At 44.8% G+C, this 23,775-nt stretch overlaps 1 protein-coding gene across 4 annotated transcripts in view; it reads right to left on the bottom strand.

Annotated features, from left to right (window-relative positions):
• LAMA3 (laminin subunit alpha 3) overlaps nucleotides 1-23,775 on the bottom strand; it is a 273,575-nt gene that overhangs the window by 102,272 nt on the left and 147,528 nt on the right. For all 4 annotated transcript variants that reach the window (XM_050767788.1, XM_050767786.1, XM_050767785.1 and 1 more), the window contains 9 exons: nucleotides 21,237-21,397; nucleotides 18,182-18,290; nucleotides 16,079-16,176; nucleotides 15,024-15,168; nucleotides 12,351-12,477; nucleotides 12,124-12,263; nucleotides 9,731-9,846; nucleotides 8,347-8,558; nucleotides 7,179-7,383 (listed from right to left, as the gene is read on the bottom strand). In XM_050767788.1, coding sequence (XP_050623745.1) covers nucleotides 7,179-7,383; nucleotides 8,347-8,558; nucleotides 9,731-9,846; nucleotides 12,124-12,263; nucleotides 12,351-12,477; nucleotides 15,024-15,168; nucleotides 16,079-16,176; nucleotides 18,182-18,290; nucleotides 21,237-21,397 — 1,313 coding nt within the window. The remainder of the gene's footprint in view (nucleotides 1-7,178; nucleotides 7,384-8,346; nucleotides 8,559-9,730; nucleotides 9,847-12,123; nucleotides 12,264-12,350; nucleotides 12,478-15,023; nucleotides 15,169-16,078; nucleotides 16,177-18,181; nucleotides 18,291-21,236; nucleotides 21,398-23,775) is intronic.

Below are 23,775 nucleotides of genomic sequence, written 5' to 3' on the forward strand. Positions count from 1 at the left end.
AAGTAGCTGGGACTATAGGTGCCCGCCACCATACCCAGCTAATTTTTTGTATTTTTTTAGTAGAGACGAGGTTTCACCGTGTTAGCCAGGATGGTCTCCATCTCCAGACCTCGTGATCTGCCCACCTCAGCCTCCCAAAGTGCTGGGATTACAGGCGTGAGCCACCGCATCCGACCCTGGAGCCTGCATTTTATATTTTCACTTCACTGGAAATGAAAGGAACAGGAGTACCTGCAGCAAGGGCAGCTGTGGAAGTTGCTTGTCCAGACAAGGAAGAAGGGAAGCAAAACCATGACTGGCCTGTTTATTTATTTTAGAATGTATGTGAGAAGATGCAGTGGAAAGAGAGTGACTGAGAAGGTGTGGCCAGTCAGTAATATAGGACCAAGCTCTGAGCCTCACACAGCACATGGGTAGCAGCTGAGAGCACTAAAGCAGATGGGAAAAAAGCCAACAGAGCAGAAGGAGGAGAGCAGCAGCCTGCAAACAGGACCCTGAGTGGCCCCGCTGGGGCTGCTATGCCAGGGTAAACCAAAACAATATTTATATTCTTGAGTACTGCAATGTTTAGATCATTGAGCTTATGCATCCTGTGCAAAGACAGTTTTTGGTGTTGCCATGACAATAGGGAAGTTTTTGGTGGTGCCATGACAATAGGGAAGGAATAGGACACTTCCTCTTGAAAGTCTGGCTGAACATCCTTTAAAACAACCTCATGTCAGCCTGACTTGGTACGTTTCTCCACAGCGAATTTCTGGTACCCAAGGAGCAGCTGCAAAATAGCAGTTCTGGGGAAGCAGGTCAAGAGAAGTTATCTCCATGGCAATGGGGCTCCCGGCCAAATGTTTTGTAACAACATCTGGGCATGGGTGGGTGCTTGCCATGTCTCAGAGAATCAGGCCCAGATGTGCTGGGGTGAGCTGCATCCTTTGGTCATTAAACACTGTAGGGGCCAGGCGCGGTGGCTCACACCTATAATTCCAGCACTTTGGGAGGCTGAGGCAGGTTGATCACCTGAGGTCGGGAGTTTGAGAACAGCCTGACCAACATGGAGAAACTCGATCTCTACTAAAAATACAAAATTAGCCGGGTATGGTGGTGAATGCCTATAATCCCAGCTACTCGGGAGGCTGAGGTAGGACAGTCGCTTGAACCCAGGAGGCAGAGGTTGCAGTGAGCTGAGATCATGCCACTGCACTCCAGCCTGGGCAACAAGAGCAAAACACCATCTCAAATAAATAAATAAATAAATAAACAAACACTGTAGGGCCCTTCACATTATGCTCATGTTGAAGTCCAGTTTTAATCTAGAGCCCAAAATCTACCTTATTTATTTATTCACCCAAGAATTACTGAGTGCCTTCTACACACACATTCCTGTGTTAGGGGACATGGGAGGGAGGGTACAAAGTAGAATAAGTCAGTCTTGACGTGGACATGTTTTCACTGAGGACACAGGACCTAGAATGTGGAAATTAAGAGAGAAGCTGGCTAAGCAGTCAACTTGCTTTGTCCAATGAGATGATGAGGCGATCTCTGTGGACTGATAGAAGGCTCCTTGCATTCTTTGAGTTTGTACTTTTAACACCAAAATCCTTGAAGGACAGGCATAATTTGGGGGTAGTAGGAGAGCAGGAGGAAGCCCTTTCATAATTGGAGAACAGAATACAGACAAAAAGTGTTTAGAGGAAGTGAGAAAACCAAGCCAGAGAAGAAAGTAGAAAAAACAAAAAGGCATTAAAAGTTAGGGTAGAGGCCGGGCGCGGTGGCTCACGCCTGTAATCGCAGCACTTTGGGAGGCCAAGGCGGGCGGATCACGAGGTCAGGAGATCGAGACCATCTGGTTAACATGGTGAAACTCCATCTCTACTAAAAATACAAAAAATTAGCCGGGCATGGTGCTGGGCACCTGTAGTCCCAGCTACTCGGGAGGCTGAGGCAGGAGAATGGTGTGAACCCAGGAGGCGGAGCTTGCAGTGAGCCGAGATTGCGCCACTGCACTCCAGAATGGGTGACAGAGCGAGACTCCATCTCAAAAAAAAAAAAAAAGTTAGGGTAGATAGAATTCAAATCATGGAAAGTTGGTCTTTATCCTGTTAGACAATGGGGAATTAAGGAATGTTCTTCAGCAAAGAATGTGATGTCATGGAAATGGTGTTCCCATAACAGCCCACACACAATATGGCGCTCACCATGCTGCACTGTCACTCTTGGTTAGAACAGGTGCCCCCAACAGACCACAGACATGTGTGCCTTCCACAGGAAGCACAGTACCCAAGATAGAATAGGTATGAGATGCACTTTGAGCAACGAAACACATCCAAAATAACATTTAAGGGAAAGGAAAAAAATTTCACAAGGAACTGAGGGAGATGTTTCATCCTCATTAAAATAACAAAAACAAACAAAAATACATGCCAAGAAGATAAAATCACATTTAAGGGTAGCCTGTCATAAATCAAAAAGGAGATAAAATCATAAACATGTACGCATTTATCAACATTGTCTCAAGTTCACAGACTAACAGTACCATGTATTTGTGAACAAAATTAAGGGAAAGACAGATGTTTGAATCCCAGTATAATTGTCAATTTAGCATATTCCTCTTAAAGAGCCAAAAAAGAAAGAAAGAATGAATGAGTAACCCAGGAAAAGGAAGGTCAACTAGGAAAGCATCAATATCATCTGAACATGAAGTGGTAAACGGACTCAACCAGGCAGTAGACAGCCATGGAAAGGAAGGGGGATAATATGTCCCTTGCCAGAAGTTGACACTTGACTGGCTGTGGGAAAATGGGTTGATTCTGAGATAATACTCAGATTACAGGCTTAAAGGACTGGAAAGAAGCTGTTATCATTAAGTAGAATTTTTTTTAATCCAAAGGGAGAAATGGCTTGAAAGGGAAGGCAATGACATGGGTTTTAGAGATAGGGTCAGTATTGTAGCATTCAGGAGTTAACGATTATCCAATCTAACTTTTCATAATAGATGTGAGGAGACAGGAGCCCAAAGAGCTCAGGGAACTTGTCCAGGGCTACCTGCGTAAAGTCAATAAGAGAACCCAGGTTGAGTTGATATGCAATAAAGGTGGAATAGGATAGCCCTCAAGGAGCAGGACTGGAGCTGTGGATCTGGGAATCATCCAGGAGTGGGCGGTGGCTGAAGCCAGGAGAATGGGTGTAGTTTCAGGGACAAAGCATAGAGGGAGGAAGGCAGACAGCCATGACCTTGGCAAATAACCACAACAGCTAATACTTACTGGGTGCTCAGAGTGTGTCAGGCGCTGCTTTCAGTGTGTGCACAGGAGACATTTAACCCTCTAAAGGACTTTATGAGGTAGGTGCCTCCAGGATCCTTATTTTACAGATGGAGACCTAAGGCCCGGAGGACAGAAGTAATATACCTGAGGTCACCCAGACAGTGAGCGGCAGAGACAGGACACAACTCACACCACACATCCTCTTGGTCTGGGGGCAGAAGGAGAAAAATGAAGCCAGTGAAATAGCCAGAGAAGGATCATCAGAGAGGTGAGAAAAAGATGCCAGTGTTACAGAAGATGAAGGACGACAGAGGGCGTGCGGGTGAGAACCCTGAGCTCCTTCTGTGTGGCAGTCACAGCAGTCACCACTGTGTCAACAGCACATCCCAGCGCCTGCACATTGCCTGGCCAGTCTCATTGATTATTTGATGAGGAGCATCAAAGAAATTGCCTCTCCAAGTTGTTAGGGCTCATGAATCGACGCTTAGCTGGAAGCCCTTCTGTTCTGAGAACATCAAGTCTATGACCTTTTCTGGTTTTTAATTTCTCCACTTAACACAAAAGCTTAGTAAAGCTGAGTGGAGATAGAGGGCATCCCCAAATCTTTCCTGTGGCTACTGTCCTTCTGAAAAGGCATGAGGTACACACGGCTTCGCTGGATGTCCAGGTGGACTGCCATCTCCTTTGATCAATCTGCAAATAGCTTGGATGTGGTCAACAGCACAGCAGCTTTCACTGTCAGGGATCTCCAGCTTCCTCATGTCTGACACAGATGGATAAAGTCTTCCGAAGATATTCTAGCCCTTCTGTGTGTTCAGAGAATCTGATGGCACATGTCTTCCAGTATTAGGAGCAGACGCAAATTTACTTTTTCATCACTATAAATAGATATATGTGCTGTCTTGTGCTATAAAAAATGAAGTTTTGATCAATATAAGCATCTTTTTGATCTTGATATAATAGAGTTGGCCAGAATAATAGACCTTTTGATAATTACACAATATAGTCTGTAATACAATCAGAGATTGAAAAAGGAATGGAATCAGAATTTTACATTTATATAGGAAGTTAGAGATGATTTTACCAAACTTCATTTTACAGAGTAAGAAACTGAAAGCCAGGAAGGCAAAATGACTTGCCCAGTCTCATAGCTAGGACTTGACAAAGGTGAGTCGAAGGCTCAGCTTTATGGTTCCAACTTATCCTCATTGCCTCTAAAACTACAACACGGGGTTGACTTCAGTAAAGAGTGAGCATTGTGGATTGCTAAAATTATTTTTTAAATTCATTTTAAAGTAGATGAATATTTGTAACAGTTTGGTTTTCTTACAGTATGATAAAATTGAACACCTCTAAGTAATTAAATACAATTTGAAAAGAGCAATTTTTCAGCTTTGCAGTTTGTGATGATTTGTACAACTGCAGGACAGTCTGTTATATGACTGTGAAAGGATGTTTTCCTTTTTCTCGCAAACTCTAGTTATCTCTGATTTTTTATTTTACATGAGCTATACTAAACATATTCTTCATAAAACTAGAAAACTTCTAGTTTTTCCTCTAATATTTTATAAAGAAGTAATCCTTTCAGGCAATCAAAAGCTTTTTCAGCATTTACACTGAAATTATCATGGGCAATTTGTGCAATTTACGGTAATGTAAACTTTCTTACATTTTCTGCCAAAGCCCTTTTATGACAAATCCACTTTGATCATGGGAAGATGCATTATCCCATTAGATTATTATAGTCCCTTTCCTAAGGTCAAAGTAAACAGTTTTACATCTTGGTTTAAGTGTAATACAAGCCGGTAAGATTCCATTTCCGTTGATGCTGTCAGGTTTGGGCAAAACTTACTATAGACATGCCTCCATCCTGAGTTGGCAATATTCCAGTCTATTAAATTATCATTGGCAGTGAGAGTTTGTTAAAAATAAAACTCCTTAGAATTTTTACATAAAATACTACAGTAAATCCGTCCATCACCTTCTGGTGCCTTAACAAGATTAAAACATTTTTTAAAGCACTCTTGGTTTTCTTTTTCTGTGACAGCAGCATTGAGAAATTGTGTGTGAAGTTCCATTCGCAGCGATTTATTGTTGACAAACTACTCCCTTTGAAAACTCTACTGCTTCTCTTCCTGTCAGAAAACTGCTTCTCCATCTCCTCCTTGGTTCCTTTACTTCCTGTGATTAAACACAGGCATCCCCTCCGGTTCTTGAGTGACTGACCTGACTCAGGCAGGACTCACACCTGTGGTTTTAAAGCCTTGGAATGTTTCATGATTCAAGTTTTTCTCCCAGCTTCCTTACAATGTCCCAGTAGTATAAAGGAGTTGGTAGGCACCAGATGACAATTAAAGGGGTGGTTAAGAGGCCTTCCTTAGAAAAGCGAACATCGCTGCTATAGAGAGTTGAACTGTATCCCCACAAAAGATCTGTCCAAGTTCTACCCCCTTGTACCTGAGAATGTGGCCTTATTTGGAAACAGGGTCTTTCCAGATGTAATTAAGTTAAGATGAGTTTATACCAGAGTACTGTGGGCCCTAAGCCAGTATGACTGGTGTCCTTATAAGAAAATGAGAAGAGACTGAGACACACACAGAGAAGGGAACGCCACAGGAAGACAGAGACGCCCAGAGAGAACAGCATGGAATGGCGGAGGCAGAGGTTGCGGTGATGCAGCCACCAGCCCAGGGATTCCCAGGAATACCTGCACACCAGAAGCGAAAAGGCATGGGACAGGTTCTCCTGCAGACCCTCTGGAAGAAACCAACCCTGCTGACATCTTGATTTTGAGTTTCTAGACTCCAGAAATGTACAAGCATAAATTTCTGTTATTTCAGCATTGTTTGTGGCATTGGTTAATGGCAGTCACGGGAGACTACCACAGCCACCCTCAAGTGGGAGTCACTGAGGCCTGTCCCCAGCAGCCACAGCCCCTCCTGCCTCTCACACCCAAATTACAGACTCCGTAACACCCATGTGCCTGGGGTGCGTGCTGAAGGGAGTGGAGTGCACGGCGAACCTTCTGCTTTCCCCTGCACACTGCCATCCTGGCCTCTGACTCAGTTTCCCCGGCATATCACCACGGATCTAATTCTTACCAGTCCCTCCTTTTGGAGCCATACCCTTTCTCTGGCCCCTGCAGCCCCCATCCAGCCCTGCTGAGATCAGCCTCAGCACTGTCACTCAGCACCTGGAACCATGTGACACCAGCCTCCACGTTCCAATGCAGCCCCTGAACCAAACCTCTCAGCAATGCAGCATCTGCATGAGCCAAGGTCTCTACCTGTCCCTTAACATTTAAGTACTGGACTGCTCTGTGGTCCTCTGAGGGCAGCCCCACTCTCAGGCCAGGCTCTCCAGCGTGTCTCCTGCTCACCCTGACTCCCTCCTAACTCCCACCAAGCCCTGCCATGGAGGCCCCACCACCCCTTCCAGCCCACCTCAGCTAGGAGGGATTTCAGACTTTTATCATGCGCTGACCTTAACCACACTGCCAGTGAACCCTAAAAGGAGCGTATGAAGCTTATACCTAAATACAAATGGACAGGTGCTCACCACAAGGCATCCCAGCAAAGCACACAGATACCTTCGTTATGCATGTATCATTCCTCTCCCACTTTTGCCTCATGGCACACACAGAACACAGTCCCATAGTGACAGCATGCTGGAGTCAATGGGCAAGGCTGCTGCCGGCTCAAGATGACTGGTAATCCATCCACGCAGGCTCTGCCCGGCTCTGAGCCTAAGGCCAATCACTCCACTCACTGCAACCCATTCTGGCTGGGAAGCCCACACTGGGGTCAACACAGGCACCCCTGGACAGGTGGGAAGTGGAAAGTGACGACGACCAGTGTGTGGGCAGATGGTGCGCAACCTCCCTGTGACAGAAGCGGACAGGTTACTCCCCCAGCTCACCTGCACTGCCCGCTGTCCCGGTCACACTGCAGCATGGCAGCCTCGCTGGTGCCCCTCCTGGAACAGTTGCAGCCTTCGCAGCCGGCCATGGGGTGGAAGCTGAATGAGTGTGTCTCACACACTTCGCACTGGGGCCTGACCGTGCGGGGAGGGCAGCGGCACTGCCCCGTCATCTCTTCACAAAGGCGCAGGCCACAGCTGCATGCTGGTCAGGGGATAAAGAAATACCTTGTGAGGGTCAGAGGCTGCCTGGGCTCCAGCAGCACTCCACCAACTGCCGGGTTTTCCAGAAGCCTCCAAAGGGTCTGAGAGAAATGTTTAGATCTGAAAGGCCCGTTTCTTGGAGTCAGGACCAACCACCCCAAATACTCGCGGCAGACAGTGTGGATGCGGAATGAGGAGCAGCTGCGCTAGCCAGCTCCAAGATAGACCCTCAAAGGAGCCCACCTTGCTGTCACTGTGTGCCACTCATATGGGGCCTCTGGACCATTGAAGGATTCTAGAAATTGGTAGGAGGCTGCTCTCAGGCTCCCTGAAGCAGCTCTACGTCCACATCACCCCAGTGCCCTGTGCGTCCAGAGCCCAGGGTCAGGGCACGACCTGGCAGCACGGTCCTTGTTCCTTGGCCTCTGCATGGGGACTCTGCACACTGCATTCTGCACTGCAGTCACATGAAGTGAGCTGACCCTACCCCTCGGGCCACAGGATGGTTCTTAGATAAAAGTTCCCACGGGTTCTCATTCAGTGAGTAGTGCTGTCACATGACCCTGGCTGTCCTGTCTCAACTGAGTTTGGGTTGGGCCGACAAAATGGAAGGGGCTTCCGTGAGGAAGGGGATCAAGCTCTCCCAGACTCTGAGGTTTAAGACTTGTCACACTCATCTGCTTTGCCAAGTACATAGGTCACACAGCAGGGGAGTCACAAATACTTATCTTCTAGAACATTGCTACTCAGAGTGCGGTCCAGGGACCAGCAGCATGGGCATCACCTGGGTGTTTATTGGAAATGGAGAGACTCAGACCCCAGCCCAGTCTCCTGAATCAGAATCCGCATTTCTCCAGATCTCCAGGTGAGTCTCTAGCACAGTGCCACTGAAGAAGCGTGCCCCAGTGAGCATCATCTACACGGGACCAGAGTAGACCTTGGGTGACGGGAAACGTGCACTTACGCTTGCAGTGTGGGAATCCATAGTGGCCTGTTGCACAGCGGGTGCACTGCCGCCCAATGACGTTGGGCCGGCATGGGCACTGCCCACCTTCAGGGCTGCAGTGAGGGCTGGTGGCTCCGGCGGGGTGGCACTCACAAGGCAGGGCACCTTTGTGGTAAAAGGCCACCAGGGACCTGGCAGAATTCTTACAGAATCTGGAGGCTGTCTGGGGGCTGTGGAGACAGAAACAACTCATGGTGATGCCCAGGGAGGTGTGTATGGGAGTGGCCTCAACCTCGCCTTTACCATCTGCTCCACCCAGCAGCATCTGTGGGAGTGGTTCATGGTTCTGGAGTCAGAGAAGAGTGGGAAATACCCCACCTCAGACTCAAGTCAGTGACAGCCACACCCTCCCCCTACCACCTGCCGCAGGAGGAGACATCACAGAACAGGTCAGTGGGAACCTTGTACAGCTGGAATAAAAGAGTGGAAATAGACCTAAAGGATGAACTATATAGTATGTGAATTACAGCTCAATAAAGTGGTTACCAAAAAAGTAGACCTATGTGTGTAATAATACAACTCATAAAATGATAATGAGGAGGAGAATCGCTAACATTCATTGAATGCTGTGTGCTGGAAGCCTTAGTGACATCCCACATGACCTCCCAACCTCCCAACCGATTAGGCCTAAGCCCCAATTCACAGATAAGGCAACTGAGGCTTCTAGAAGTTAGGCAACATTCCCGAGGCTGCAGGGTTATGGAGTGGTGAGCAGCATTCACATCCACAGCCGCTTAAGAGCCTTTGCTCTTAATAGTCACTGCACAGCAGGTGTCTGCCTCCCAGGGCCTCTGGAGCGCCTGGGTTCCTCAGGAACCCTACAACAGGGAAAGGACGGGTCCACAGACGAGAACGGCAGGAATTGATACTCAGGACCGTCCTAGTTTTTGGCATTCAAGGACACAAGGAGAGAGGGCAGGGAGCCATGTCTCTGGACACGCCCTGCTTGGTTAGATGGTAGAGGAGAGTGGGACTCAGGGCTGATGTCCTTCCCAGTGGAGGGTACCGTGTGTGGTACGTCTTAGGAATCTGTGCTGGCACACAAGAAGCAGTGGAGAGGGAGAGAAACTCCTAACCAGCCCCTGAATCTCAGCTTGGGGTGTGGGCCCCTGTTGAGTTCACAGCTGAGGACAGTCATCTTTCCTAGGCAGTGCATGGCAAAGTCTGTCACGGGAAGGTCAGTGTGGAGAAAGAGCATCTTCCCCTGGGACTCACTGACACTCTCTTGGGCAGTGGGGGGAAGAGGACACATCTGAGGGCCAGCCCCTCCCTGGGCCTCCAGCTGGTCAGGAATGTGGGAGTGCCTCCGCATTCCAGAGCCTTCCCACAAAGTGATACTCACTCAATGTAAAAGCTGTTTTTTCCACAATTGGTGATAAACTCGAGTGACTTGTCCATGGATTTTTTGTGAAGTATTTGGTAGTCATAGTTTTCTGTAGGCACCATTAGAACACGGACCTGAAAGAAATCCACCAGCATGTCTTAGAATTTCCAATGATGACACAGACCTAAGGCTACTTATTATACAGGTTGAGCACCCCTACTCGAAAAACCCAAAATCTGAAATGCTTCAAAATCTGAAACTTTTTGAGCACTGACATAATGCTCAAAGATCACGCTCAAAAGAAATGCTCACTGGAGCATTTTGGATTGGGGATTTTTGAATTAGGGATGCTCAATCTGTAAGTATTATGCAAATATTCCAAAATCTGAAAAAAATCTGAAATCCAAAACACTTCTGGTCCCAAGCATTTCAGATAAGAGATATTCAACCTGTGCTTTCTCTTCACTGAGATCAATGCTCTTTATTGTTAAGACCAAGACCAGATGAATCGGGATTTATGAAAAACAATCACGGGAGCAGGCCAAAGCCAGGAGTAAAGGCTCAGTCCACATTACTATGCAGGGAACGATGAGTTCCCAGGCAGAGCCCTTGGAACTTCTACTCAGAGAAACAAAAGCCTTGCGTGCTGGCTGGGTGATGGGACCTTGGGGGTAAGCAGGGGTCTGCTGCATGGCCAGGGCTCCATGTGACTCATGCCTGGTGTTTCCCTGGATCTCCAGGGATGGTTGTTTTGTATTTTTAAAGGGAAACAAACCAACGTGGCAAGAACAATGCAGAAGCTAACACCATGGCTTGTCCTTGGAGCTGACATCATACCTGGTACTCTATTATGACTAACAGTAGTTTGGTTCCCTGTGCCAGTATAAATCACAATATGCTTATAGCAAATACTGTAGAAATTTTCAAACATCTTTGTCAACTGCTCACCAGCTCACAGCTTACAGGGAGCCTACTACTCTCATGATATTCAATTCAATAAACGTTTGCCGAGCACCACACACCAGGTGGTATTCCAGGCACAGGGGATGCAAAATGAACAGACGCAGCCCTTGTCTCCTAGGCAGGCGACTTCCTCAGACAGGAGGAGGCTCATGCAGAGGCCTGGAGGGCCACACAGAGGGTCCGGGCAATGCTTCCTGGAGGGCTTTACAAAAAGATGAATGAACTCTGAGCTGGGTGAGTAGGTACGCCGGACTTCTCCAGGTAGAGAAACAGACAGAAAATGTCAGAAAAAGGGCCAGTGTGAGCAACCCTGGTGGCATGAGAAGAAATGGCATATCTAGGGGCTTGAGAATGGATTTGCATGGCCAGAGAGTGAGGTGTGGGAGGGGGAGGCGTGGAGTAGGGCAATGGCAGAGAGGAGGATGAAAGATGAATTAGGGGGTCATGAGGGCCTGAGTGAGGCACATGGATCCTAGGGCAGTAAGTGGACCGTATCCCATCAGTTGTTGGAAGTCCAGAGAAGCGGCTGGGTCACACGGTATGCTCCTAGCCCTCCAGTCAGGTAGGTAATGGCCAGGAACGCGGAGGAGGCACTGGAAAGAGGTGGACCAGGAAGGGAGTGCTGGCAGGAGGCTGGCCCTGTCCAGGTGAGCGGAAGGATGGTCAGTGAGGACAACGGGGCTAGAAGAGAATGGTTGCCTCCAGGAGGCATGCCAGAGAAAGACCCTGGTGTGTGGTAACAGATGTGGGAGCAGAGCTGCTAGAGAAGGGGGCTCAGCATGACTCCAGGCACTGGTTGCCATCACTCAAGGTGATGAACAGGGTGGGCACACCGGGGCTGTGCAGGGTGCAGACTAAGTAAGGGACTTGCAAGATCTCTGGCCAGGCAGATACGCAGGAGATGGTGGTCACATACTGGAGTTCAGGAAAGGTCAGAGATGACTTCACAGATGTAAGTATCCTTCCCACAGTGGAGAGAACAGAATCGATGGGCACGGAAGACGTATCCAAGGACAAATGACACAATGAGGGGCTCGGCGTCAAATCAGAAGGAACGCCAACACACAGCGACAAGTGGAAAAGGAGAAACCACCCAAGGAGCACTAGAGAAAGCGGGGGAAACAGAGAGAAAGCAGCTGCAGGGCCAAAGGCAGAAAGGAGTGAAAAATGCTCCAGAGACTGGTCAGATGAGGAAGCAGGGTCTGGTGGAGAGGGGTGATGCCTGCTCTCTTCTGTCTAGTTCCCTTGACTTTAATTGTCACATGCTTTATTTATTTATTTACTTATTTATCTATTGGGGAGCAAAAGACAGCTGTAAAATTTAAACATTTTTCTACAAATATGACTTCAATTCCTTGGAAGAATTATTTCCATGAGCCAAACAGACACCCAAAATGGCCAGCCAGGCAGGCACATGAGGAGCAAGTTGAGGGACAAGAGGAACGCACCAAAACCAAGGACTTTCCTTCTGGAACCTTCACGGTTGCAGCCACTTCAGGCTCTGAGATGTCAAACTCAATCTGGCCTTCGGCAATCACTTGATCCCGGCAGCCGAGCACATGGGGGCAAAAAGAGGCACGGAAGGAGCCTGGCAGAAAGAGAGAGACTTTCTGTCACGCACAGGACTGTGGGGTCGGCCCAAGGCAGGCAGCGGGGCCTGCTCACTGCGGCTCACCTGCCCGTGGCCACCCGCCGTCCACTGACACCTGCGCGGGAAACGTCGGGTGCGCTGCTTGGTAAAAATGGATGACAAAGACATATCGGCCCAGGTGTGGTGCACGTCCTCTCAGGGTCACTTGATTCTAAGAGGAAAAAAGAGGAGGAAAAAAACCCCAAAAAACCCTCAAGCTGGAGAGCTATGAGTAACTGGAATCATAGAGTAATTCAGAGGTTAAAAAACAAAACAACGTATTTACCAAAGTGAAATGACAACCCATCTTCACCCAGAAACCTTCACACATACATTTACAGTAGCTTTTTTTGCTGTTATCACAAAAACTGAAAACAAACCAAATGTCTCTTGCTTGCAGGTTGGATAAACAAACTGTGGTACAATCATACACGTTGGAGGGGGTATAATTGGTAAGTCAGGTTGAAAACCTGTTTGGCAATATTTACCAAAGTTGAACACATAACCCAGCAGTTGGCCTTCTGGGTACATACCCAAAAGAAATGTGTAATAAGTTTGCAAGAAGGCCATACTTAAATGTTCATAACAGTGCTATGCATAATAACTATGCAATAAAGTCTGACTCCACTTTTTTTAAGAGATCAATGCTCTTTATTGTTAAGACCAAGACCAGATGAATCGGGATTTATGAAAAACAATCACGGGAGCAGGCCAAAGCCAGGAGTAAAGGCTCAGTCCACTCTGTCTCAGAGTGACAGAGGATCTCGCTCTGTCACCCAGGCTGGAGGTCAGTGGCACAACCATAGCTCACTGCAGCCTCAAACTCCTGGGTTCAAATGGTCCTCCTGCTTCAGCCTCCCAAGTAGCTAGGACTACAAGTATGTGCCATCATGCCTGGGTACTTTTTAAATTTTTGTAGAGACAGGGTCTTCCTATGTTGCCCAGGCAGATCTTGAGCTCACAGTCTCAAGCAATACTGCTGCGTTGGCCTCCCAAAGTGCTGGATCACAGGTGTGAACCACTGTGCCCAGCTCTGACTCTATTTCTGATGTTTGCCCACTGACAGCTTTCAAGCCCTATTACACCCCTGCGCCTTTTGCCCCACACCCAGACAAGCTCATAAGACAGCTCAGGGGCTCCCAGCTCCCTCCTTTGTCGTGAGTGGGGAGTTCTAATCACACAAATTCCAGCCCCTGGGAGAGGGAGTCCTCCCTGGACAGCCCTGCCCTTCCCTCCACTCCCACCATGTAAAGGAGTCTTTTCGAGGGCTAAAAGCTACAGCCCGCCCTCCTTTTGCTTAAGCTCAAGTACAAGCTCTGCTCTCCCCAGAAAGCCTCACTTTGTGAATAACGAATCGTTTAACTCACAAAAATAGCTCATCCGCATTTTTCAGATGAGACCCGTGACTCAGAGAGGGTAAATAGTTCATGGAAAATCATGCACTAATTTCATGACAAAAGCAGGACTAGAACTCTGTCATCTTGATTTCAACTCATTCGCCACTATTATTCTAGACTGCCTTTCCTATATGGGATCTTATTTGATTCTATCGCTCAGATCCTGTAAATTCTCAAATCCAATGCACTGTGAACAGATGCAAACAATCTTTGAGATTTTAAGGACATAATACAGGTTGGACATCCCTAATCTGAAAATCCAAAATGCTCCAAAATCTGAAATTTTTTGAGCACTGGTATAATGTTCGAAGGAAATTCTCATTGGAACATTTTGGATTTCAGGTTTTCAGATTAGGGATGCTCAACCCATAAATATAATGCAAATATTCCAAAATCTGAAATTCAAAACATTTCTGATCACAAGCAGTTCGGATAAGGGATACTAAACCTTATAATATCATAATGCAAATTATATTTTTATAATGCAGAACTTTAAAAGTCCTGTGAATTTTTAGCTTACGAAATGCATTAATTTATTATATTTCAGCTTTGTGCTCTAGATGATTGATTAACAAATGTTTATTGAGAATTTCCTACCTGCAAGGTACTGTGCTGGTGCAGTGGGGGATACAAAAAGTTTACTGGTTCGAGACTAGCCTGGGCAACATAGCAAGACCCCATCTCTACAGAAATAAAAAAGAAAAAAAATTGGCTGGGCAACGTGGTGCTCACCTCTAGTCCCAGCTACTTGGGAAGCTGAGATGGGAGAACTGCCTGAGCCCAGGAGTTGGAGGCTGCAGTAAGCTATGATCATGCCACTGCACTCTAGTTTGAGTGATAGAGCAAGAATCTGTCTCAAAAAAAAAAAAAAAGGTGGGGGAGTTCTTGGCTACAATAACTATCCTAAAATTCTTATGATCTAACTTGGGAAGAAGACTAATAAACAACTATATTAAACAGCAGCAGTCCATAAAAATATAAGATACCACAATATGGGCCATGAATAATTGCCAAATGTCTAGTGGACAAAGCTTAGGAGGGAAAGGGCATCAGGCAGGGGTGGTCCTAGGCAGGATTAACCAGATGCCTGCATTTCTGGACTCTTCACAGAAGACAGTAGAGGTTCTCAAACTTCAGGAGCATCAGAATCACCTGGAGGGTTTGTTAAAACACAGATTCCTGGGCCCACCCCCAGAGCTTCCAACTCAGTAGGTCTGTAGTGGGTCTGTGAATCTGCATTGCTGACAAATTTCCAAGTGATGTAGATGCTGCTGCTTGAGGTCATACTTTGAGAACCACTGGTTTAGAAACAGCACACTACCTGTGGTGCCTTCAAGGTGACCCCAGGAAGAACATCAACAGAAGGTGAAGACTGCTGGGGCAGGTGAGGGAAAGGCCTGCCACTTACAACATCCAAAATTAATGCTGTTGGAGGAGTTTCATGGGCCAGGGACACACAGGTGGCACTGAAAAATAGAATATTTAAAAATCTGATTTTTAAAAGAACCCAAAGCTACAGAATTGTCCATCAGTGAAGAGACAGACTTGGAGCATAGGACCACATGGGCATCAAAAGGATCCAGTGCTGGGGGAAGCACAGAACTCTAGGGATCTTTATATAACGATACTCATGCCAAGTGTATTCCAGCCACCTGTTCCATTAAACTAGTTAAAACACAGAGAATCTTGATTTTGAAGTAAAGTAAGTTAGATAGAAACTTACAAAAACTTCCCTTTCCAGAACTAAAATTAACCGTTAAAATGAGATCAATGAAATAAAACATGATTCACCTCTAAACATAAATACTGACAGAACACTATATAAGAAAGAAAAAATGCGCATTGTCTCTTTTACGCACAACCAGAACTGCATTGTGTTGGTGGTTCCTACAGTCCTAACCATGCACACCAGATTTCATGACCATGGCCATAAGCTGTTTTTGAATCTACAGCAAAACAACCCTACTAAAACCCCAATAAGCATTAGTTAGCTGATTCTCATCACATAGTTATGAGATAGGTCATTATTTTCATGATTTTCCAAATGAAGAGTCTCAGACAGAGAGATTAAAAGATTGGAACGAAACAAGTCTTTTCAAGGGCTTAGAATAGAACTCAGGATTCCTGCCCTCCAGGGATAGGCTTAACCATTTCCCTGGCTGTTCCTGGGTCAGCTTCCTGATATTATGGAATTCTGGAAAGACTGCTGGGGTAAATTATTTAGCTGGTTTTTCTTTCTTTCTGTTTTAAATCCACTCCCAGACTTTAGCACCTTGGCTTATGATCATTTCTGATGTTGAGTATAAAGTTTCGGCCTTACGCTCATCCCAGTGTCACTCAGAACATGAACGGGGAGACAGGAAGGAAATACATTACCTTTGATTGACAAATCGCCTGTAACTGGCAATGCAGTGGACTTGCGGCCTCACATACTCAGCTGAGAATTCTTCAATGGGTATGATACAAACTTGATGCTATTGAGCAAATACAATGCACAAAGGCACATTGCAGTTACCAGGAAAATCAATGGTATGGCCAAAAACACCCTTTTAAAAAAGCGATGAAGTAAAGGATTTATCCATAATAATTCTAATTGTTATTTTAAAGTAGAAAATATTGGAGGATGGCATGTCCTCAGGCATCACTATGTGCAACAAATCCTTTTTCCTGTTTTATAGAATTACTGACTGAATTACTGCTGAAATACTTACATAAACAGAACTGAGAACAAAACCATAAGAAAGCTCAGAACCTACTCTTTTCAGTGACTTCCAGTGCCTGTTTTTTCTGTCTTGTCCTGGGCCAATCCTGGCTTTTCAGGCCCGTTGGGAGGAAGACAGGGGATGTGGTGTTTGGCCAGAGAGCCTGCTTTTCAAAGTGAGGGCTGCCACTGCTAGAAATAACCCTTGTTCATAAAGAATGACTCCCATCTCAGGCACATTTGGCCTTTGTTGAAGGAACTGTCTCCAGAGCTAGTTTTTGAGTCACACAAGAAACTCAGTCATTAATTTATCAATATACTTTATTTTAAATCAAAACTGTATTACCAGCTTGACTGCAAAGCTATTCATTAACAATAACAAACATTTTTGTTGAACACCACTGAGACTAGGGGTCTTGCAAGTCCAAGATGGACAAAACCCCTGCCTTCATAGAGTTTATGTTCTAGCCAGCCTTGACTCTGAATGGCATCTGACTACTTCAAAAAGGGAAAACTTGGCCGGGCGCGGTGGCTCACGCCTGTAATCCCAGCACTTTGGGGGGCCGAGGCGGGCGGATCACGAGGTCAGGAGATCGAGACCATCCTGGCTAACACAGTGAAACCCCGTCTCTACTAAAAATGCAAAAAATTAGCTGAGCGAGGTGGCGGGCACCTGTAGTCCCAGCTACTCGGGAGGCTGAGGCAGGAGAATGGCGGGAACCCGGGAGGTGGAGCTTGTAGTGAGCTGAGATCGAGCCACTGAACTCCAGCCTGGGCGACTGAGCGAGACTCCGTCTCAAAAAAAAAAAAAGGGAAAACTTACTCTTAAATGATGAACATTCAGCTCCATTATAATTTCCAAAGATGAAGAGGTTAGATTCTCTTGGATTGTTATGTTTTAAGAAGGAGTCATAATTTTATAATTATAATTTTTTAAAAACTGAATTCCAGCTACTTCTTAAGAGTAGGCTCCAAGTTTTTAATACTATCAGGCACAAATATTTAAAACACAGTAGCACAGGCTGGCCTGGCATTTCCCAGGGTGTGATGCATGCATAGTATCATCAGTAACAGGAAGTTGCTTCACTCTTAAGAGAATCTTAAATTCCCTGAGGTATTCATTGTAAATCTGGCCACCTCCTTTCTAGCGAGATCCCACTGCCTCTGTTTATCAGAACCCTCAATGTTCAAGTCATGCCATTACAAAGGTGGGCATGAAGATTATTTAGTCTGCCACACTTGATATTTTAACTCTTAATTATATATATATGTGTGTGTGTGTGTGTGTGTGTATATATATATATATCTGATTAACTGAAGGATATTCTTTTTGAAATAGTTTTTTTAAACTAGGTAATTACAAGCTTTAAAATTTTGATAAAATTTACCAAGAAGCTAATAGAGATAATAAAATAGTAAGAAGGAAAAGAAAATAAATGATAAGCAATGGGATTTCTAAACTCTGGCAATAATGATAAACTAGGAAATACAATAACAGAAGATATTTTCCTTGTAATAGTAGAAATGAATAAAAATTAATGAAATGGGATTTTGTGAGAGGTGCTTAAATATGACTAAATTTTATTATGCCATACCAAAAAAGGCTCAAACAAATGAAGAGGCAAGTCAGGTTCTAGATGGGAAGAATAAATATTAAACTGGCAATTCTTCACAGGTTATAGGAGTAATGCAACCCCAGTCAAAATTTTAATAAGCTTCAAAAAATATAGATATCAGCAAAATGCTTCTAAAATTCAATGGGCAAAACAGAAGCATACCAGAAGGAATCGGGCCATGTGTCCCTTGAGCTGAATGTCTGCATCTGCCAACAGCTCATACACAGCGATGCGGCTCATGTGATCAATCACAGCACTCCGGCAGAGAACGCTGCAAGAGAAAACAGTTTTCTTAGCCTGATTCTCAGCATCTCCCTCATTCTGCACATCCTTATGGGGTGGCTGACCGCTCCTTGGTTTCACCTGTTTATAACTGAATGAATTATAGTGAATTTTCCTGCATGATGAGTTGAAGAGGGATGCAGCTCGAAGTCTCTATGGGGAAAAGAACCTTCCCGCTGTGACCAGTGTTGTACCTCTCAGGGCTAAAGGCCCCATTCAGTTTTTCTACCCAGCTTTATAAAGTACTAGGTTTAGTCCTCGAGAGAAAGGGCCCCGGGGTCAGTAACTGCAGATCTCTAAGGCACAGCCAACATTCCTGGGACTATTCACAATTAAAGTCATCCACTAGCCTCACAGCCACCACCCCACGCCAAGACAGTGCGCATGCTGGCCTTCCTCCAGCATGGATAAGACCCCGAGTTTGCCTCTGAAACTCAGTCTTGTTCTCCTCCTTCTTCCTTCTTCATTTCTTCCTGTGGTATCTCTTCCCTCCATCACATCAAGTGAGATACAGAGTTCAGGGACATTTAAAAGCTCACAGTTTTGAACCAAATAATTCTAACGGTAAAACCCTTACAGGTGGTACTTTTTGAGTAATGTTTCTGAATTCATTCTCCATTGCAAATTCTCTGTTTCTAAATATAATTTGAAACTACTGTTATATTAAAACAAAAGCGCTATTTCTGAGAAATATTTGAAATAATTCAGGCAATGACTTTTCTGGTGAGGATTAAAATGAGAAAAGTTATATAAAAAGCCAAGCCCAGTGTGTGTTATATATTAGAAACTTAGTAAACCGTTTTTTTCTTTCTCACTCCCCTATGTGAGTGTGAGTGAGTGTGTGTGTGTGTGTCCATTAAAACACATTCTTTTGGATTTAGGCATAATCCTAAGGTTAAATATACTAAGTGATTTACTTAGTTTTATCCTTATCCTATATTAAATTCCTCCTAAGAAATAGCCTAACAGTAATAACCAGATTGATTTAATCACTAATGATCATCTCTTTTATGGAGAGCAGATTAGATTTATCACAGCACTACTCTGAAAAGTGGTTTTCTTTAGCACCACTGCTATTCTGCTGGGATTTTTTTTTAACATCGTTAGAACTCACTTGAGAAATGCTGGGAAAAGTTGAAACCTCAGCAGAATATGCTGCAATGCTGAAAGGGCCTGTCATTTAACATAGGTTTTCATGGGTCAAATATTTTCCAGTTGCACCATATTGTTTGAACTCCCATACTTGTAGCCTGTTCATTTTCACTTATCCACATGACAGACAAGGAAGAGAAAGAGGAAATATTTTAGCCACGTGAAAAAATACAACAGAACACTCTTTGGAGTGGTTAAGCACAATGAAAGTGGTTCCTAGACTGAAACCATGCTGTCCTGCGTTTCTAAGGATAGAAACTCCTAACGCAGGACTTTGGTGTTGTCATGTTTAGAGCTAAAATGATCTGCAGACTGAATAACTCCATTCAGACTTAGGTCACAAAACAACACCCATGGTGCCCAGAAAGGGTGTCCTTTCTTTCTTTGGTTTTGAAACCACTTCTCTCCTTGGCATAGATATTCTCAGAACTCCTCTGAGATGATTCAGAGTCACCAGGGTTATCATGAGTATTTCCTCCTGCCCCCTTAGCCATCTCCACTCTGTATCCTGAGCAACCGTAGTCAAGCTATGGGATCTGGAAGCAGAAGGAGTTGGAGAGCTGAACCGGCAGATGGGCATGGACAAATGGGTATGGAGAAGCCCTGCCCCAGGCCCTGTGGCTAACAGTCTCCAGGCCTCAGGTGAGGTGGCGACCCACCCATCAGGAGTGGACATTCCAGTGGTTGCTGATTTCATCTATAGATGCAACTCATATCTTCAGATAATGACAGAACATCCCTGGAGAACTCTTTTAGGCCCATTTTGTGCTCCTGTTAAAAATCCAAATACAATTACCTTCTTTGGTTCTATCATCACCCAAAGACAAAGACTTCAGAGATGCTCGTTTAGGGTTACTGAGGGCATGATGTTCATTCAATAGCCATTTCATCAATTCTCATAAAAGTTTCCATTCTAAGCTACTAGAAGTAACTCTTTGGATAAGTTTTTGTTTATTTGTTTTCATTTTCACAACAGGGAAAACGTCCATTGCTTCAGGTCATGTTGGGTTTGACAAAAAGCAACACGAAAGCAGTAGTAATACAATGTTCAAGGCCGCGGCCAAGAACTGGATGGTTTTACTGCAGTGCTCCACCTGCTGTTTCAAGGAACTCTGACTTCCAGTCCCATTTAGTATACAATTAATTTCATGTGGAAACACCCCTTGTGCTGATTATTTAATTACAGCATGCTCTGGACATTTGCATGCATCTTGAAATATTATGCAAACAAAACCATTTTTAATAAGCCCTTGTCAGTTAGTGCTCTTGGAAGAGAAGAACTTCATCGGGGCATTTTGAAGTCCTTTGTTAATTTTTTTTCCCACTTGGCAATCATCAAACATTAATTATGCCCAGTTCTGAAGGTGTGCTGCAAAGGTAGGTGTGCACCCCCTAACATTACTGAGAACGAGTCTTTTTCCTTATGCTACGCACCCAGGTACTTGACACAGCCTTTGAGGTGAGAGCAGTGAGTTCATTGCACCGCACCTTAGTGACAGAGAATCAAATAAAGAGGTTGCGTTGTGCTATGTGAATCTGAACCAAATTGCTAAGTACAGCATACAGCTTTTTAAGAAAATGCCACATTTTTACGCTGCCCATAGAGAGGGCTCCCAATACCCACATTAGTGATGACGTTGGACCACACAACTAATCACCTGCTTGTTTTCAAAAGCTGCCTCAAAAAGAAAACAACCTCCCAACACAAATAACCGTCAAAGTTCCTAAAGCACATTTCCTAATTGTACCTTTACAGAGGAATTCCCTTGGTGGGACTGAGTACCTGTACTTGCAGCTGTAAATGTTCACCTGGCCTGCCAGAACAGACCCAGGGCTCTTCACGTTCACATCAGCCACAAACAGCTGGGCTGCCTCTGTGGAATACTCAAGCACAACCACGTAGCGGCCAACCTGTGGGACGCACAGCCGCAGATGCAATTCCACCTGTCACAGAGGCCAAGCAGACAGACTGTGATCCAGCTGTGACACGTACAGGCCATACGTGCATCAGCAATGGTGAAAACAGAGCCCAGAAGACACCCTGGAAGTATTTTTACACGTCATCCCTGTAAGAAATATGGTCCTACAGGTTGAGATGCCAGATAAAACACATGGTGTCCTGTTACATTTTAGACGGAAATAAATAACAGATAATTATTTATCGTTTATTTGGACGATTTAATGGGGCATCCCGTACTCTTATTTTCTAAATCTGGCAGCCCTGCTTAGAGAGGCTTCTACTCTTTCCACCCAGAGTGTTTTTGCTGCTTGTTTCTCAAGGCAAAAGACATTCTAAAACTTGAAGTAAAAATGAAATACTGGCCGGGCGCGGTGGCTCAAGCCTGTAATCCCAGCACTTTGGGAGGCCGAGACGGGTGAATCACAAGGTCAGGAGATCGAGACCATCCTGGCTAACACGGTGAAACCCCGTCTCTACTAAAAAATACAAAAAAACTGGCCAGGCGAGGTGGCGGGCGCCTATAGTCACAGCTACTTGGGAGGCCGAGGCAGGAGAATGGCGTAAACCCGGGAGGCGGAGCTTGCAGTGAGCAGAGATCCGAAGTACTGATGAGGAGTAACGGGAATGAAATGTGCCTTTGGGCTCTTTAGTTGTTTTTTTCAAAGAAGTTTTAAATTGTACTAAGGGAAATAATGTAAAAGTGACACACACACATCCCGCTCCTGAGATAAGGGGTGTTAATAAGGACTGTTAACGATTTTCATATTTCCAAACCATTTTCTATGCCCAAATATGCACACGCATGTTTTGTTTTGTTAAGAAAAACTGCGATCATAGTAGACAATTAAGGATGCTTTTGTGCTACGATGACAGAGATCACAGGGCCTGCAAAACCAAAAATATTTACTATCTGTCCCTTTACAGAAAAAGTGTGCCCTCCCCTGATATTACCTACTGGTTAGGAGTTTGGGGTCTGGAATCAGACAGCCTCCAGCTGTGTGATCTTGCACAAGCTACTTGACATCTGTATGCCTCGGTATCCTCCTTAGTAAAATGCAGATAACAATAGTACCCCCCTCTTAAGACTGTTCTGAGGATTAAGTGAATGCATACAGAGCTCTCAGAAGTGTATTTGACATATAATAAGCACTATGTAAATATTAATGAGTATAATTGTGATTATTGCTTTTTACCATGACTTGCTTTTTTTACTCAATGGTATTTTATATGTCTTTATTGCAAAAATACATACATGCAAATACACTTACATGCAAATATACTTCATTTTTTGAATAGCTGCCTACCATTCTGTAGTATGAATATAAAACTATTTAACTAATCCCTTATAGAGGGACACAGGTTGTCTTTAATTTTCCCTACAACCTCTAATGGTATACAATCATCACGCGTATATCCTAATGCTAGTATTTCTGTAAGATTCCTAGAAGTGGAATTACTGGGTCAAAGTGTGTATGCATATTTAATGCCTGGGCCAGTATTAGAACCTTATTCCTCACCAGTGTAACCCACCTCCATCTGCAAGCTCAGATCCAGGCAAGCTTTACCACATTTAATTAAAATGGTCCTCCCTCTCCCTGCCTTAGGAAATTCACATTTGGTATTCCTTCTGCACGGCTCTGAACCACATAACTGCGATCTTCCACAGTGATTTTTTTTTTCTGGCATGTAAATAACAGAAAGATTTCCCTCTGGGAAAGAATGTAGATCAGCCACACCAATGTTGACTCTATGTTCTAGAGGGAAATATGGCTCTGCCACTGCTCCCTGTGGCGAGGTTCCTGCCAGCATTTCGCCCCTGAGCATCTCCAAACAAGGGCCTGACTGTCATTACCCCACCACAAAACACTCACAGGTCAGTGATGTATCAGGTTTTCTCCCAGAAGTTATTATTGGCAGCAATTTCTATCTAGCACTCTATTATAAATTTCTACTACTCTTTCCACTCTAAATTGTATGGATTACCTTTTAGAAGGCTTGTTTGAAGAGTTTAAGGTACATTTGATGGGCAAAGTCAGGTTTGAGAAACTCAGATAAAAGACATAAAAGATGGCAAACAGAAACTTTACTGCTTGCTGTTGTGATTATTTATGTGTGTTATTTATCTTTAAAAAGGGGAACTTCAATGGAATCAGTGTCAAACTGGAGGAATATTTCTGGTTCTATGGCACAGAACTGACCTCTAGTAGTTATTAGTGTTTTGGGATAAAGACATAGAAGGCGGGTTTATCAAATCTGTTGCCTATACAAAACTAAAAGGGATAACTAATATGTCTGATGTCAAAATGAGGATTCAAATGATTTGGTCAGCAAATATTACTGAATACCTACACTATGCTAGTCC

This window comes from Macaca thibetana, chromosome 18 (assembly GCF_024542745.1).
Source record: "Macaca thibetana thibetana isolate TM-01 chromosome 18, ASM2454274v1, whole genome shotgun sequence".
Classification (NCBI taxonomy): Eukaryota; Metazoa; Chordata; class Mammalia; order Primates; family Cercopithecidae; genus Macaca; species Macaca thibetana.